The 13,754-nt window shown below is 61.7% G+C and overlaps 1 protein-coding gene across 2 annotated transcripts in view; it reads right to left on the bottom strand.

Moving 5' to 3' along the window:
• MACROD1 (mono-ADP ribosylhydrolase 1) overlaps window positions 1-13,754 on the bottom strand; it is a 133,234-nt gene that overhangs the window by 4,669 nt on the left and 114,811 nt on the right. For both annotated transcript variants that reach the window (XM_024573987.3, XM_053925238.2), the window contains exon 4: window positions 8,759-8,788. In XM_024573987.3, coding sequence (XP_024429755.3) covers window positions 8,759-8,788 — 30 coding nt within the window. The remainder of the gene's footprint in view (window positions 1-8,758; window positions 8,789-13,754) is intronic.

Genomic DNA, 13,754 nt, shown 5'->3' with positions numbered 1-13,754 from the left:
TGGGAGGGGATGTCCCCATTTCATACCAGTTGACCCCTCTGTCCCCTCCCCGGGTCCCTCAGCCACATTCAAACAAACCTCAGACCTCCAACTTAACTTCCACCCCACCCAACCAGCAGAAAACTGGCGTCCCTCCTGCAGAGGCTGATTCTTTTCCAGCAGGCCAGGGCTGGACCCCTCCGCCTCCGGAAGCCTGCCCTGGGCCCACCCGGCCTCCTCTGCCAGGTGCCAAGCAGTTACCCTCCTCGCTCTTGTTCCATCCCCACAGCCACCCAGGAGGGGCTGTTAGTTTTCCTGCTTTAGAGGAGAAGAAATTGAGGCAGAGAAGGCGAGAGACTTGCCCAAGGTCATACAGCTGTGCACTCTCCCCCTCTAGGGCACTGAAGGGGTCTCCCTCACCCTCCTCCCCAGCTGTCTGGCTCCTGCTCGCTGTCCTCACCTACTCTGTACCTGCTGTGTCAGCGTCCCTCCTCACAGCCAGCCCCTGCAGCCTGGCTCCTGCACCCCCTCACGTCAACACTTCCCCTCCCAACAGAGAGACTACTTTGGGGATCTTTTGTTGCTCAGAGGTCTGTGGCCACTCATCTTGCTTGACTGTCCAGCTGCGTCCATCCAGCAAGGCTGCCTTGGAGACCCTCTGTCCCTGTCCTCCTGCCCCCCTGCCCCCTGCCCCCATCTCTTCTGCCTGCTTCCTGAGCTCCTCAGACGCTGCTGCCGTCTGGGGTCTGCCCTCTCTGCCCCAGCCCTGGTCTGCTGCCTGGTCCCAGGCACTCCCCCCAGATAAGCCCAGTGCCTTGCTTGGGAGCCCAGCAGCCCTCCTGTCAACAGCAGAGCCTCCACGCCCCACACTCGGCCTTCAGGGCTTTAGCTGACACCCAGCCCCCACATCCCCTGCCGGTCCAGACGTGCACCGGGTAGGCACCGGGCAGGCCAGGGCCACGGCCAGGTCTCCTCACAGCCAGCGGAGGTGGAGACAGGCAGGCTCCTGTGGGGGCCATTTGCCAAAGCATTTAGGATACATTGGCCGCTATTTAGGGTGCTGTAATATTCATGAAGGGAAGATTAGATATTTAAATTTATTCAGCAATAAATGCGTCTCAGTGGGGGAGCATTCCTCATGCTAAACAAACAAGCAAGCAGGGACTAATTAATTATTTACAGGAACTTGAGGAGGCCTGTGGCCTGCGGGCCAGTGGCAGTGTACCCTGCCAGAGGGCAGGGGATCCCACTCCCCTGTCTGGTGGGTGTGGCCCCTGCACACCCCTTCTGGGGCTTCTCTTCCCAGAAATCCTGTCCACAAGCTTGCTGGTGGCTTTGGGCAAGTCACTCCACCTCTCTGAGCCTCAGAACTGGCCACAAAGAGCTGTGGGGAGGACTGAGAGATGCTGAGGGGTTGGCCTGGGGGTGAGAGACGGATGGCCAGAGTGACTCAGCAACTCACGTTGGAGCAGAGCAAATGCTGAGAGTCAGGAGCCCGTCTGGAACGCCCCTGCTCCTCCACCCCTTTGCTGCTGTCGCCTCGCTCTCCGCCCTCAGAGCCCTCGTCTACGCAAGGTCAGGGGCAGCACCGCCCTCCAGGGTTGGCCTGAGCCTCCAGTGGGAGGCTGCACCGAAGTACCCTGGGCTTTATCACTGTCACCCCATTTTCCAGATGGGGACACTGAGGCCCAGCCACGGGCTCTGTGGTCCAAAGGCTGCCATGCCCCTCACACTCTGAGGCCTCTTGCGCTGGAGGGACAGGATGAACTGTGGGGGGTTGGATGTCCCCAAGAAAGCCCTGGGAGCTTGAGTCCTGAGGGGCCTGGCCCAGTGGGGGAGGGCTGTGCCCCTGGAGCCCAGGAAGGTCCCCACAGGGTCTGGGCCCTAGGGGTCACAACCCACCCAGACACCCTGGTGCCCAGCCTACGGCGAGTCCTCTCCAGCCGCCATGATGCCAGGGCTGGAAGTGGCCAGGCCTCACTGGGCCAGTGTAGAAGCTGAGTCCCTAACAGAGTGCCAGGCCCAGCCATAAAGCCTGGACAAACGACCCTGCCGGAGACCCTGGGCGCTGTTCCCCTGGCCCACCCTGCACTCACCTTCTGTTTTCCTCCCCAGGCCTGACTGACGCCCCAGCGCCAGGACCGATTCTATGCCTCTGCCCACGCCCTCCTGGTCACTCATTCATTCAACAAGTGCACGCCAGCCCCTAGCTCTGTACTCGGCTGGGCCTTGGCCCGTTGGCCCACTGGGGGTGTAGAGCCCACCCTTGCCAGGCCCCACCCTCACGGAGCTAAGGCGGTGGGCGCCCCAGGGAGAAGATGGATGGACGACAGTGCAGTGATGTGATCTGAAATTCATTATGGGGTGAGATCAGCTCCTTAAATGGGGATTTGGAAACATTAGGGCTTCATTATGTACACAGCGGCCGCGCCTCATTCATCATGCAAAAATCACTCCCGTTATTAAAACTCCCCGCAGCAGCTGCGTGCAGGGGCTTGGTGGCACCTTGCCCGCTGGGGGCGGGGCACGGCCCCGCCGGCCTATGCTAGAGCCTCCTGGGGGACGGAGTCCCGTTAGCCCTCCTGTCCAGGGCGGACCAGCTGAGGAGCAGGGAAGGAAGTGCAGTTCACCTCAGGGGACTTGATGCCTCAGTTTCCTCACCGGTAAAAGGCGGAAACTGACAGCGTGTCCCACAGCCTCGAGGTGAGAGAGCACAAGGCCCTGCAGGGGGGGCTCTGCAGGGCCCTGTGGTCCACGCAGGGTGGCAGGAGGGCCGGGGCCTTCACCTGGGGGAGGCGTTGTCACTCCCCAGCTGCTCCCCCAAGTCCCAGAAACAAAATCCTCAACTCAGAGTGAGGCTGGGGCCACCATTCCCTCTCCCCTCCCTGGCACAGCCCCGCCCCAGGCCACGCCCTGTCCCGCACACTCACCCGCCCACACAGCACAGGACAATGCTCAGCGAGTTTGTGGGCCAGAGGTTGGCCTTTGGGGCCACCTGCTTTCTCTGGCCCAGCCCAGCCCAGCCCAGGGAAGGGCTGGCTGCAAACAGCCAGGCCTTGAGGGGCTCGAAGGACACATGGTCCACCCTGCTGTGCCAGGCCTGGAAAGTGACTGCGGATTGGCAGCACAGGGCGAGGGGAGACAGGGCTGGGCAGGGGCGCTGGGATGACCAGCAAACGGGCAGAATACTCAGAGGCTGATCCTCCTGGGCCTGTTCATCCATGAACAGAGGCAAGCACGAGAGAGAAAAGAGAGAGCAAGAGAGAATGAGAAATGGGGAGAGGGCACGCGCCAGAGAGATAGCATGAAAGAGAAATGGAGAGAAAGCAAGTAAGAAAGGGAGACAGCAAGGGACAGACCCCAGGGAGTGAGCTGGAGCCAGCGAGGCGGAGGCAGAGACAGAGGGTGAGAGACACAGAGAGAGAGAGGGAGAGAGGGCACTGCCTACCCCCCAGGATTGTGGGTGTGAAGAAGAGGGAGGTTGCACCCGGGGTGGCAGATTCTGCCCCCAGCAAGGGACCACCATGGGCGTCGGGGAAGGGATTTGGGCACATGCGCACAGGCACCCGGGCTGAGGGCGGGGGACCTGGGTGTAGCTGGCCCACACACGGCCTGCACCGAACACCTACTCTTAACCCAGAGTTGGACAGGATGGCACCTGTGCGTGCCCCTTGGGCGGTGGCCTGATGGGGAGCAGTTGGTGCTTAACCACACAAATGAAGCCTGGCTATTAAGGGTGACTTAGTGCTGGCCTTAGAGGCGCAGGGTCTGCTGTGTCTCAGCTCCGAGAACACCGCCAGGACTGTGGCAGGCTCTCGGAGCTGGGGTGAGGGGTAGTCTGAGAGGCTGGCCTGACACTGGGCTGAGTGAGCAGAATGAGACCTCACAGCCCTCCAGGCCAGCAGCAGCATGTGCAAAGGCCCTGGGCCAGAGAGAGCTGCAATGCATGTGATGCGCCTGGGACACTGGGGTGCATGGCACACACACGCGGACCCGCCATGTGGGCCGGGGAGCAGGGGCTGTGCAGAGCCGAGGGGGCCGCAGGGCGGGCAGATGCCGGCCCCTGCAGCTTTGGGTGGGGCCGATGACCTGGGGCAGGAAGCAGGTAACGCTGGCAGCGAGCAGGATTGTGAGAGGGGGGTTGGGGCTCCGTCCTGCTCTGCCCACCTGTGTCTGCAGTGACCGCCTGACGGCAGCCCCGCCAACCCTCTGGCCAGCCCTTCGGGTCTCTGGCCAGGCGGGAGCAGAGATGGCGGCCACGCCAGTGGAGGAAGGCGTCTTGAATTAATCTGTCACTAGAGCTTGGCCGTGGCAGGCGCAGTCATGATTTAGATGAATAATTGAAACGCTCCGATACATTTATTATCCCTTTAGTGCAAAAGTGGCAGAGAAAGACGAGGGGTAATTGAAAAAGCACGCACAAATCTCCCCGAGAAAGCCTGCTCCTTATCGCCGGGTAAACATTTCAGTCCTAATAAACAGGAGAGACACACGTCCGGGCCCTGTCGATTCCCATCCTGATTTAGGGCCCGCCTCCCTTCTTACCATACAATAAGAGTGTTCAAAAATTTTTTTTCTATGGAGACAGTAAAAGGCTCTCCAGGAGGGAGGCAGGAGTGGGCCTGGCGGTCTCCAGGCCCCAGGGAGGCTGGAAGGCTGCCTGGTCCCACGAGTCTCTCTAACGTAGACACTGGGCCTCCACCTGGTGGGCCTGTCCACCCTCTGTACCTGTTGAGCTCCTATTCAGTCGTTAGGGCCCAAGTCAAATGCCCCCTCTGCTGGGAAGCCTTCTGCCAAAATGGGTCTCTCTGGGGGCAGAACTGAGTCCCGAGTCCAAGTGTTAGACCCAGGTACTCCCCACCGTACACATACACACTCAGAAGGAGCCCTGGGAAGGAATGGGGAGTGGGAGGCATCCCTATGACTCACTGTTGCCAGAACCCTGTAGCATGGCCCCAGGGCCTGGCGGGAGCTCAGCCCCACAGTGAGGCAAGCCCAGGAGCCCTGGACTCTGTGGAGCAAGTCCCTTCAGCCCCAGCAGGCCCTGGGGATTTTCACAGGTTGGGGGTACCCAGCCAGTTCCCTTCCCTGCTCCCCAGAGGCCACAGGCCTCTCCCACTCTGAACCATCACGCCCTAGCAGCACAAACTGGGCTCAATGTGCCAAAGTCCTGAAGGCCAGGCCCTGGCTGGGTGGCTCAGTTGGTTACGGCGGTGTTCTCTATGCCAAGGGTGTGGGTTCGATCCTTGCTCAGAGCACGTATAAGAAGCAAACAATGGATGCATGAACAAGCGGAGCAACAGACTGATGTTTCTTTCTCTTTCTCTCTCTCTCAAATCAATTAAAAAATAAATAAAAAAGCCCTGCAGGCCAGGCCCCACGCCCCTTTGAGGGCCTCCTTCTGAGCCCAGAGCTGCCCCGGGCCCTGCTGGTTTATCCTGCTGTCCCCCCACAGGACTGGCGGGGCTCCCCAGGGTAGTGAGACCTGTGTCTCAGCTCCTAGGGCAGGACCCGGCACACGCAGCGTGCAACTGACTGCCCCACAAAACCCCCAGCACCCTGCTCCTGGGGAGAATGCATTCGAGGGGAGATGGGCCATGAGAACAAGCCCAAGACACCGTCCGTTTGGGAGGGTCAGTGCTGTGGAAAAGGCACAGAGCAGGTGCAGGGAGCAGCCGGGCCGGGAGGGGCAGGCCAGCTGGGCAGCTTTACCCCGTGGCCAGAGCAGGACGAGTGGGACTAGAGCTTGTTACCTGCCTGGATGGCTGGGTGGGTGGGCAGATAAATGGGCGGTGACAGGAGAGTGGAGGGAGGGTAGAGGCCTGAACCCTTCAGGGTGGACTCAGGAGAGAAGGGTGGAACTTCAGGGCACCCCCTGGGAAGACCGGAGTCCATCTGGGCAGAGTCAGGCGGGCCCCAGGCCCTCCAGGCCCAGACTATCCTGTCTGTGCCCCCACCTGGGAGGCTGGTGGGCTGAGGCTGGCACAGGGCACAGGGGCAGACCTGAGGGCAGAGGCGGCCGGGGATCTGGGGCCCTCTCCCTTCCAGCCCCAGGCGGGTGTTAGATCCCCACCAGCCCCAGCCTCACCCCTACCCCAGCCCCTCCCTACCACCTCCACCTTGTTCCAATCACATTAGCAGAGTGACAGGCCCAGCGAGTACTTGCGGCGGCTCCATAAATCTCAGCCAGCGTTAAAAGGCTGGACTCCGCGCCCACTTCCTCCCAGGTCCTGGCTCACCCCATCCATCTCTGCGTCAGCCAGGCCGCACTTGGGGGCTGCGCTAGCCTCTGCTCACCCTCAATGACGCAGGAAGGGGAGTTAGAAGGACCCCCATGAGGCCTTCTCGCTTTAGTCTGGCCAGAGCAGGTGTCCTTTGACCCTCCAGAGAGAGGTCACCAGGCCATCTATGAGCCACACCCCTCCCTGCCTAAAACCTCAGTGGCTCCCTCGCCAGCAAGTTCTTAACACATAGGGCCGTCCCTGCCTTCACCTGTAGTTCATTCGTTCATTCGACCACCGCTTGTCGAGCACCCGCTCTGAGGGCCAGAGCCCACTCCAGGTGCCGGCGGTCTGCCGCGCCCTGGGAACTTCTGTTCTCGGGGGAGACAGACAGTAAACAGCGAACAGAACAAATGAGCAAATGATGAGGCAGGTCAGCAGGGAGGCGCTCCAAGAGAAATAAAAACTGGAGCAGTGTGAGGGGTCCGGGGAGGCAGGGTGGGCAGGGCAGGCAGCTGCAATTTCAGTCATGGGTCAGGGTGGGCCTCGGCAAGAAGGTGCCATGCAAGTAAAGACTTGTGAGAAGTAAAGGGAGCAGCCACGTGGCTGTGTGAGGAGGTGCATTCTGGGCCGCAGGAACAGCCCGTGCAAAGGCCCTGAGGCAGGAGCGGGCCAGGCCTGTTCTGGGAAGGAAGGCCAGTGTGGCAGGCGAGGAGTGGGCAAGGGGCGAGCTGTGTGGTGGGGAGACCGAGAGGTGGCGGGGGGCCTGTGGGCCTTGGCCTTGACAGAGTTTTAAGCGGGGGTGGGGTGTGACCTGACCTAGGATTTAGAAGGCCCACACCTTTTTGTGAACCTTGTCTTCAGACAGTGAGTGGCTAAAAATCCAGCTCCTCAGGTGGTCTCAGGCTCCTGCTGCGCCTCGTGCCTCCCCTCCCCAGGCTGGGCTCTGACCTCTCCATTCTCCTGAGCGTCTCCTGAGCCTCCCTGAGCCCCCACGCTGTCCCCCACCCTTCCCAGCACACCCTTCTCACCACTCTCCACCAGCTCCCTCCTACCCATTCCTTGGGTGCCGGTGGGGTGCCATCTCTTTCCAGGAGGAACCATCTCATGCCCAGGCCTGGAGAGGTGCCCCTCACCGAGCCTTGCCAAACCTGTGAGTACCGTCCCCACCCCAACACAGACTACCCTGTATAATGAGGGGGCTCCCATCTGGACTGTGAGCTCTGGGAGGGCAGGGACCACACCTGTGGGTGCCTGGTGGGCCTGTCTGGGCACCGGGTTCAAGGCCTAACACACAGTAGGTGCTCAGCCACTGGGGGATGAAGGGGCAGAGAAAGGAGGGGTGGCTGTGGGCAGAGCATGGCAGGTGTCAAATCAACAGGGCACAAGGCTCCTCCAAAAGGACAGGCTGCGGAAGAGGGTCCTAGCTGGCCAGTCTGTGCCCATCGTCCTCCAGCGAAGCACCCCCATTCTGGGAGGCCTCCAGGGTGTCTGTGCCCTCCAGAGGGACAGCTGGAGGAGAAGTGGGGAGGGAGGGAGGGAAAACATCTCCAGTCACAAACAGACACCCTCCACCCCCGCCCACATCCTGGCTGGTCACCGACAGCTCTTAGTGCTGTTCTTATTTATTCCTGACCTTTGCTGCCCCTTTTATTTTCCCCCCTTTTAAAACCTGGCCTGGGCCCCGACACCGCTGCCGTAAACACAGCCCCTGGGATTTATCCGACGGCGCATTAACCCCTGCTCCCTGCCTCACCAATCATCCCGCTGCCTGAGCAGACAGCGGGCAGCCTAGCCACTGTGGCCCGGGGCTGGGGCAAGGGGCTGCGAGGTAGCCTGGGCCCAGCTGGCCAGGGCGGAGGCCCTGAGATGCGGGCCCTGGGACGCAGGGGCTGCCCTGTCCCGGGGTACCTGCCTGCCCTGGCTTCTGACCTTCTGCCCAGCCACCCTGCTGGAAGCTGCCTAGTGGTTATTGTGAGCGGTGAACACACAGGTGGTCTCGAGGGTTAGCAGCCAGCAGGACTCTCCCTGACTGCGAGAAATTGGCCTGGTTTTGAAGCTGAGCACAGGAGATAATTTTGTCCTTCCAGGTGGGGAAACTAAGGCCAAAGGGGTGCAGAGCACACTGAGGGCACGTCAGGAGCAGGGCTGGCTTTCCCCACCACACCCGTGGCCCTCCCCAGGTCCTGGCCTGGGCCCTTTAAAACCTCATGTATCTTCTACCTCCCAGTTACAAACCAGGAGGCCTCTGTTCAGAGGTTGGGGACCTGCCCAGGTCACCCAGCAGTGAGGGACCCAGGCGTGCTATCCAGGGGTCTGGCTTTGTCTACAGGGGTGGCAGACCAGACAAGGCCGAGAGGGAGGGAGGCAGGAAGGGAAGGCAGGGCGCGGTGGGGACCATGGAAAGCTGTGGCAGTAAAGGCCAGCAGCAAGCTGGGCACACAGGGCGGGGCGGGGGGAGCAGGAGGAGAGAAGCAGCTGTGGAAGGAGCAGCATCACCCCGCCCCCCAGACCCCACCCACCCCAGCAGCCCCAGACCTCAGGAAGGGTTCACTCACCACCGCCTCCTCCGAGCAGGGAGCTGTTGGCTGCAAGAGAGAGAAAAGGCCGGTCAGTTGGGGACTGGCTGGTGGGGCAGGCTGTGGGGAGGATGCTGCCAGCTGGGCCTCCAGTCTCGGGGCACAGGGTCTCCTCTGAGGCCGGGCAGAGAAGCGGGAGGTGAAGGGGTGGGACATCCTCTCCGACTGAGGCCTAACAGGGCCTGAGGCTAGGGTGACGGGGGTGGGGAGGGCCTTGGAGCTGCCAGGGTCCTGCCCGCTCACCCTCGAGGCAGCTGCATGTCAGGTCTAGAGTGGCAGATGACCTGTGCCCACATTTGTCCATTCATTCATTCATTCACTCATTCATTTATTCTTTGGCCCCACACTGTCTCCTGAGGACCACAGGAAGCATTGGGTCTGGGGCAGAGTTGTGGGACGAATAGGCCGTCCTGGTTCCTGCCTTGGGGGCTCACCGGCCAGAGAGGGGCACAGACCTGAAGCTGCTGGGGAAAAAGCTGTTGCTGCAGCCTGGGCCAGTGTGCGAGGTGGGGCGAGGGAAGAGAACATGAGACCATGGGCCAGGGCTGGGATGGCAGCGACCGTGTGTGAGGTTAGTGCCCGGTGCTGGGCCCGCGCAGTGAGGGATCCAATGCCAAGGCCAACCGGTGGGTGACTTGAGAGTCACTTTCCTCTGTGCCTCAGTTTCCTCCTAGAGGAAAGGTCGAGGGAGCTCCCGCCCTTGCCCTCTCCCTCGACCAGCTGCTGTGGCTGCCCTGTCCATCTGGCTCTGCCTGGCCGGCTGCCCCCTCCCACCTCTCCACAGGGCTGATTGGGGGGAGGGGGCAGAGTAAAGCTGGCAGCCTCTCCGCTGGGATGTCAGGGCCGTTCAGGTCAGTGCCTGCTCCCCGGCAGGGGCTCCAGCGCCTGGCCACACAGCTGCACCTGTGTTAGCTGCTGGCGCTAATCAGGGCAGATGATGGCAAGACAGGGCAGGTGTGTCCCCAGGCCATGGTGCTGCCCAGGTGGGGAGACCAGCTTCGCCACAGCTGCTCTGGCCCCAGGAGCCCTGGCTCCGGGCAGGGCCTCCAGCTCCTCCACCTCTGGCACTGACCACACCCCCGGTCGTGTTGCCCCTCTGTGTGAGGGGGACACGCAGCAGAGCCCGAGCTAGGAGTGGGGGCCGTTTCCGGCTGGCCGGGCTGTAGGCCCTGGGTGCCATTCGGAAGCTGCGGACGCCGCTAAGTGGTGTCAGCGGCTCCGAGTGGCTGGTCTCCCAGAGCTGACAGCGCTTCGCCTGGGGAATAATTAATTCCACAGCCCGAAAACCCAGGGCTGCACGTTGCCACGTTACTTGCCAGATTAATACAAGCAGCTAATTAAGATGGAGAGGCGAGGAGCGGCTAGGGCGCTCCCAGAGCAGGGCTAGGGGGATGCGGGGAGCTTGGGGGAGGCGGCGAGACAGCTGGAGCCAGGTCCTCGTGAAAGCAGGAGAGGGGCCATGGACGGACACCCAGGCAGACCGGCCAGTGGCTGAGGCGCTGGGCCTGAAATGGCCCTGGATGTGGCCTCTGCCCCTGGAAAGTACGTTTCGATGATAGAGGGCTTCGCACACATGATCCTGTTTACTGTCATAACAAAGCCACAGGAAAGAGCTGCTGTTCTCCTTTGTGGCCGAGGAAGCCGGGGCGCAGAAGTCCGTTGCACACGGCAGCAGGAGAGTTGGAAGGGGGTCTGTCTGACTCTGAAGCCAAGCCGAAAAGTAGGCTGACCTCAAGGCCGACTGCTGGGGAGACTGTCTCGGGGAGGCTCCCCTCCAGGCCAGGGCCTGGCCTGCCTGCCCCACACCGAGGTGGAGCGCACAGTAGGCCGCCCCCACCCCAGCAGGTCTGGCCACAGAGCTGGGGGCTGGGCATCGGTACAGCCCTGCTCTGGAGCCTGCAGGGGCATCTCTGGGCCCCCTGGTCTGAGGGGCAGTCCTGGAGGCTGTCGGAAGCTGCCCTCTATGGCCCTTCCCCACCTCCCCCATCACCTCCCTCTCTTAATTAACACTGACTTCAAACAAACTGGCTCCCACCCTGCAGGCTCAGGGCCAAATGGGTTGGCAGGGAGCCTCCAAGGGGCAAGATGGGAGGGGCCCTGACCTGCTATTCTGCAGGCCCCTGTTGGAAGGAGATGCCAAGCCCCCATCTGCCCCCTGGGCCCCTCTGTGTGTGACCCTGCCCTGGAGAGGGAACTGGGGTGAACTTCCTGGTGTCCGCTGGGCCAGCAATATCCAGGAGCTGAGGCGGGGGGCCTGGGACAGAGGCTGAGCTGGGAGAAGGGCCTGCCAGGTGGCCAGGAGGCATTACCTGCCACAGGTGGGAGAAGGCGGGCGGGGCCGACACTGGCTCGGACTTGGGCTGCACAGAGGCCTGATCCCTGGCTTGGCCCCAGCTCAGCGGGTGTCCTAGGAGGCTGGTCTGCAGTGTCCCTTGCCTCCAGCCCACCACACTCAGCAGTCCTCTGGGTGGAGACGTGGGGAAGGGCAGCGAGCCTATAGCCTGGACCCGGTTGCTCCCCTGCTCTTCCCCGGGGCCCCTGTCTGTCTCTCTCTCCAGGGCCCTGGCCGTCTGGCTACATGCTATCCCCATGAGGGGGACTAAGGTCCTTAGCTGGGCCAGGCTGCCGGGGTGAATGGCCTGGGGGCTTGGGGAGGACACCAAAAAAGGGGGGCAGTGCCAAGGACACCAACAGGCCATCCCTGGGATGTACTACCCAGCCTCCCACCTGAAGCAGGGTGGTCCCGGGCCATCCTCTCCCCAGGCCAGGGCTGGCTCTTTCCACCTCTCCTAGGCTGGATGCCGGCCTTGAGATCCCAGCTCCTGCCCCCTCGTGCTCCCCACAGTTTGGGTTCAGACTCTAAACAACTACTGTTGAGTAGCCCATTTCTCAGATGGGGAAACTGAGGTTCACAGAGTGACTGGGGAGGGGGCAGGAGCTTGAACAGCACAGTTGCTTGTTGCCCATTTTCTTCACCTCTGCCCCTCCCTTTGTCCGGAAGGGGTCCCGACCCCTCCTTGCGGAGGCGCAGTGACGGCTGAGCAGCCCAGCGATGTGGGGTGAGCGCTGGATTTCCAGTTCAGGTCAGGGCTCCTGACCGACTCTACCCAAGTGACCCAACTGCCCTGGGAGTTGGGGCCTCTGAGCTCATGAGGGGCTGGGTAAGCTGGACCCAGGGCCTCACCCCAGGGGCCCCAGGAGGGGCATGAGCCTTATTCTGGCTTTGGGGGGGTGCAGGTTTCTGGGACAGAGGGAGTACCCCAGAAACTCCCTCTGGGGGTGCCTGGTCTGAGTCGGCTGGTAGGCTCTCGCTGCAACCCAAGTGGCCCAGCCGTGCTGCGTCCCCCTGCCGTGGACGTGCCTGCGCCATGCTTCACTGGACTTGATTAACTGGCTCCAAGCCTCAGTGCTGGGCCTTGACCTTGGGGTGGAAAGGAGGTCGGCACCCCTCGTCACCAGTCACTGCCAAATCCTCTGTGCCCGGTGGTGGGCCTCCAGGTGGGGGCTGGGGGCCCTGGGGGCATCTCCCCTCTCCCACACATTCGGCTGGCTCTCCTTTGCCCCCACACTACTGCTCATACAGTGTACGCCCCCACACCCCACTCCACACATTCTCAGGCCCAGCACACCTCCTCTGGGGAGACCCAGCCCCTCGCCGACCCCACACTTGCTGTCCCTGTGGGCAGGGTGGGGTTGCTTCCCAGTATGTGCTCCAACTCCTGACCTAGTTCAGGGGCTGGCACGAGGCAGATTGCTTGGCCACTGTCACTATAGGTCAGAGGAGGCCCGGGGGCAAAGACAGACCTGAGGGCCCCTTCTTCCCTCTGTACTCAAAACAGTTTAATTGGGTGCCAACCATGAGCCAGGTGCCACCAAGCGTATAGAGAAGAAGCAGACACTGTCCCTGGCGGAGGGGAGCTCCCAGTCCTGGGGGTGGGGTAAGGAGGCATGTACTCACCATGGAGAGGGATATGCCAGGGCTGGTGCAGCCCGAAGCCCAGGCAGGCTTCCCAGAGGAGGTGGCACCTTCAGAGAGAAGAAGGAAAGACATGCAGGGAGGGGTGGGACAAGGGTCTAATGGGTCAGAGAATTTTCCTGGAGAGGATGGGGGGCCCTGGTGGGCTGGGCCTGACTCTGCACAGCTGGAGGGAGGGTCAGAGGGGCTGTAGGAATTGGGGTGCAGGGAGGCGGAGTTGGGGGGGCAGATGGAGGCTCTGGGGCACACGGATACTTCCTCTGCCTCTGGTTCCCCCCACCCCCACCCCCAGCCCTGCTCCTGACCACAGCACCTCGTTAGGACGACTGCCCTGGGCCCACAGTACTTTTAGGGACCCAGGAAAACGTCATTTCTTTTAAGAAAAAAAGTGAACTTTAAGGTTGAAGAAAATGTTTTAATATATAATGTTAATATATTTGTCTTTATGCCAATAAAGTAATCAAATTTAACTTTAACATTTTTTATGGACAAATGGCCCACCATGGCAGAAGTGCCTGGGTGGAGGCCAGGTCAGCTCCAAACTCACGTGGGCCCATTCCCCCTGCATGCCGTGCGGAAGACACCATTACTAACCCATGTTACAGATGAGAGGGCTGGGCTGCGGACAACGACCTTCTCAGCTGCAGAGTTGAGCATCTCCTATTTTCCCCCCAGCTTCTTGATCGAACCCTGGCCACAGCTCACACGCCCGGCCTATGGGCCCCACTGCCTCACTGCCTCATCGCTTCCCCTCTCCCCTCCATCTCTCCCTCAGCCACTCTCCCGATCCTCAGACTCGCCCCCTGCCCCCTGCCCCAGGGCCTTTGCATGAGCTGGTACCTCTGCCAGGAAGATGCCCTCGCCACCTCCCACCCTGGGAGTCAGCCTTGAGGAGCGCAGCAGCTACCAGGGGCCAGGACGAGTCCCTGGTTACGCCCCTCTGGGGGTTATGAATCACTGTGTCCAGCATCTTCGCCTCCCAGGTGAGTGCCTGCCCGC

Source organism: Desmodus rotundus, chromosome 5 (genome assembly GCF_022682495.2).
Source record: "Desmodus rotundus isolate HL8 chromosome 5, HLdesRot8A.1, whole genome shotgun sequence".
In the NCBI taxonomy this organism is placed as follows: Eukaryota; Metazoa; Chordata; class Mammalia; order Chiroptera; family Phyllostomidae; genus Desmodus; species Desmodus rotundus.
This window is presented reverse-complemented; position numbering and strand designations above follow the sequence as displayed.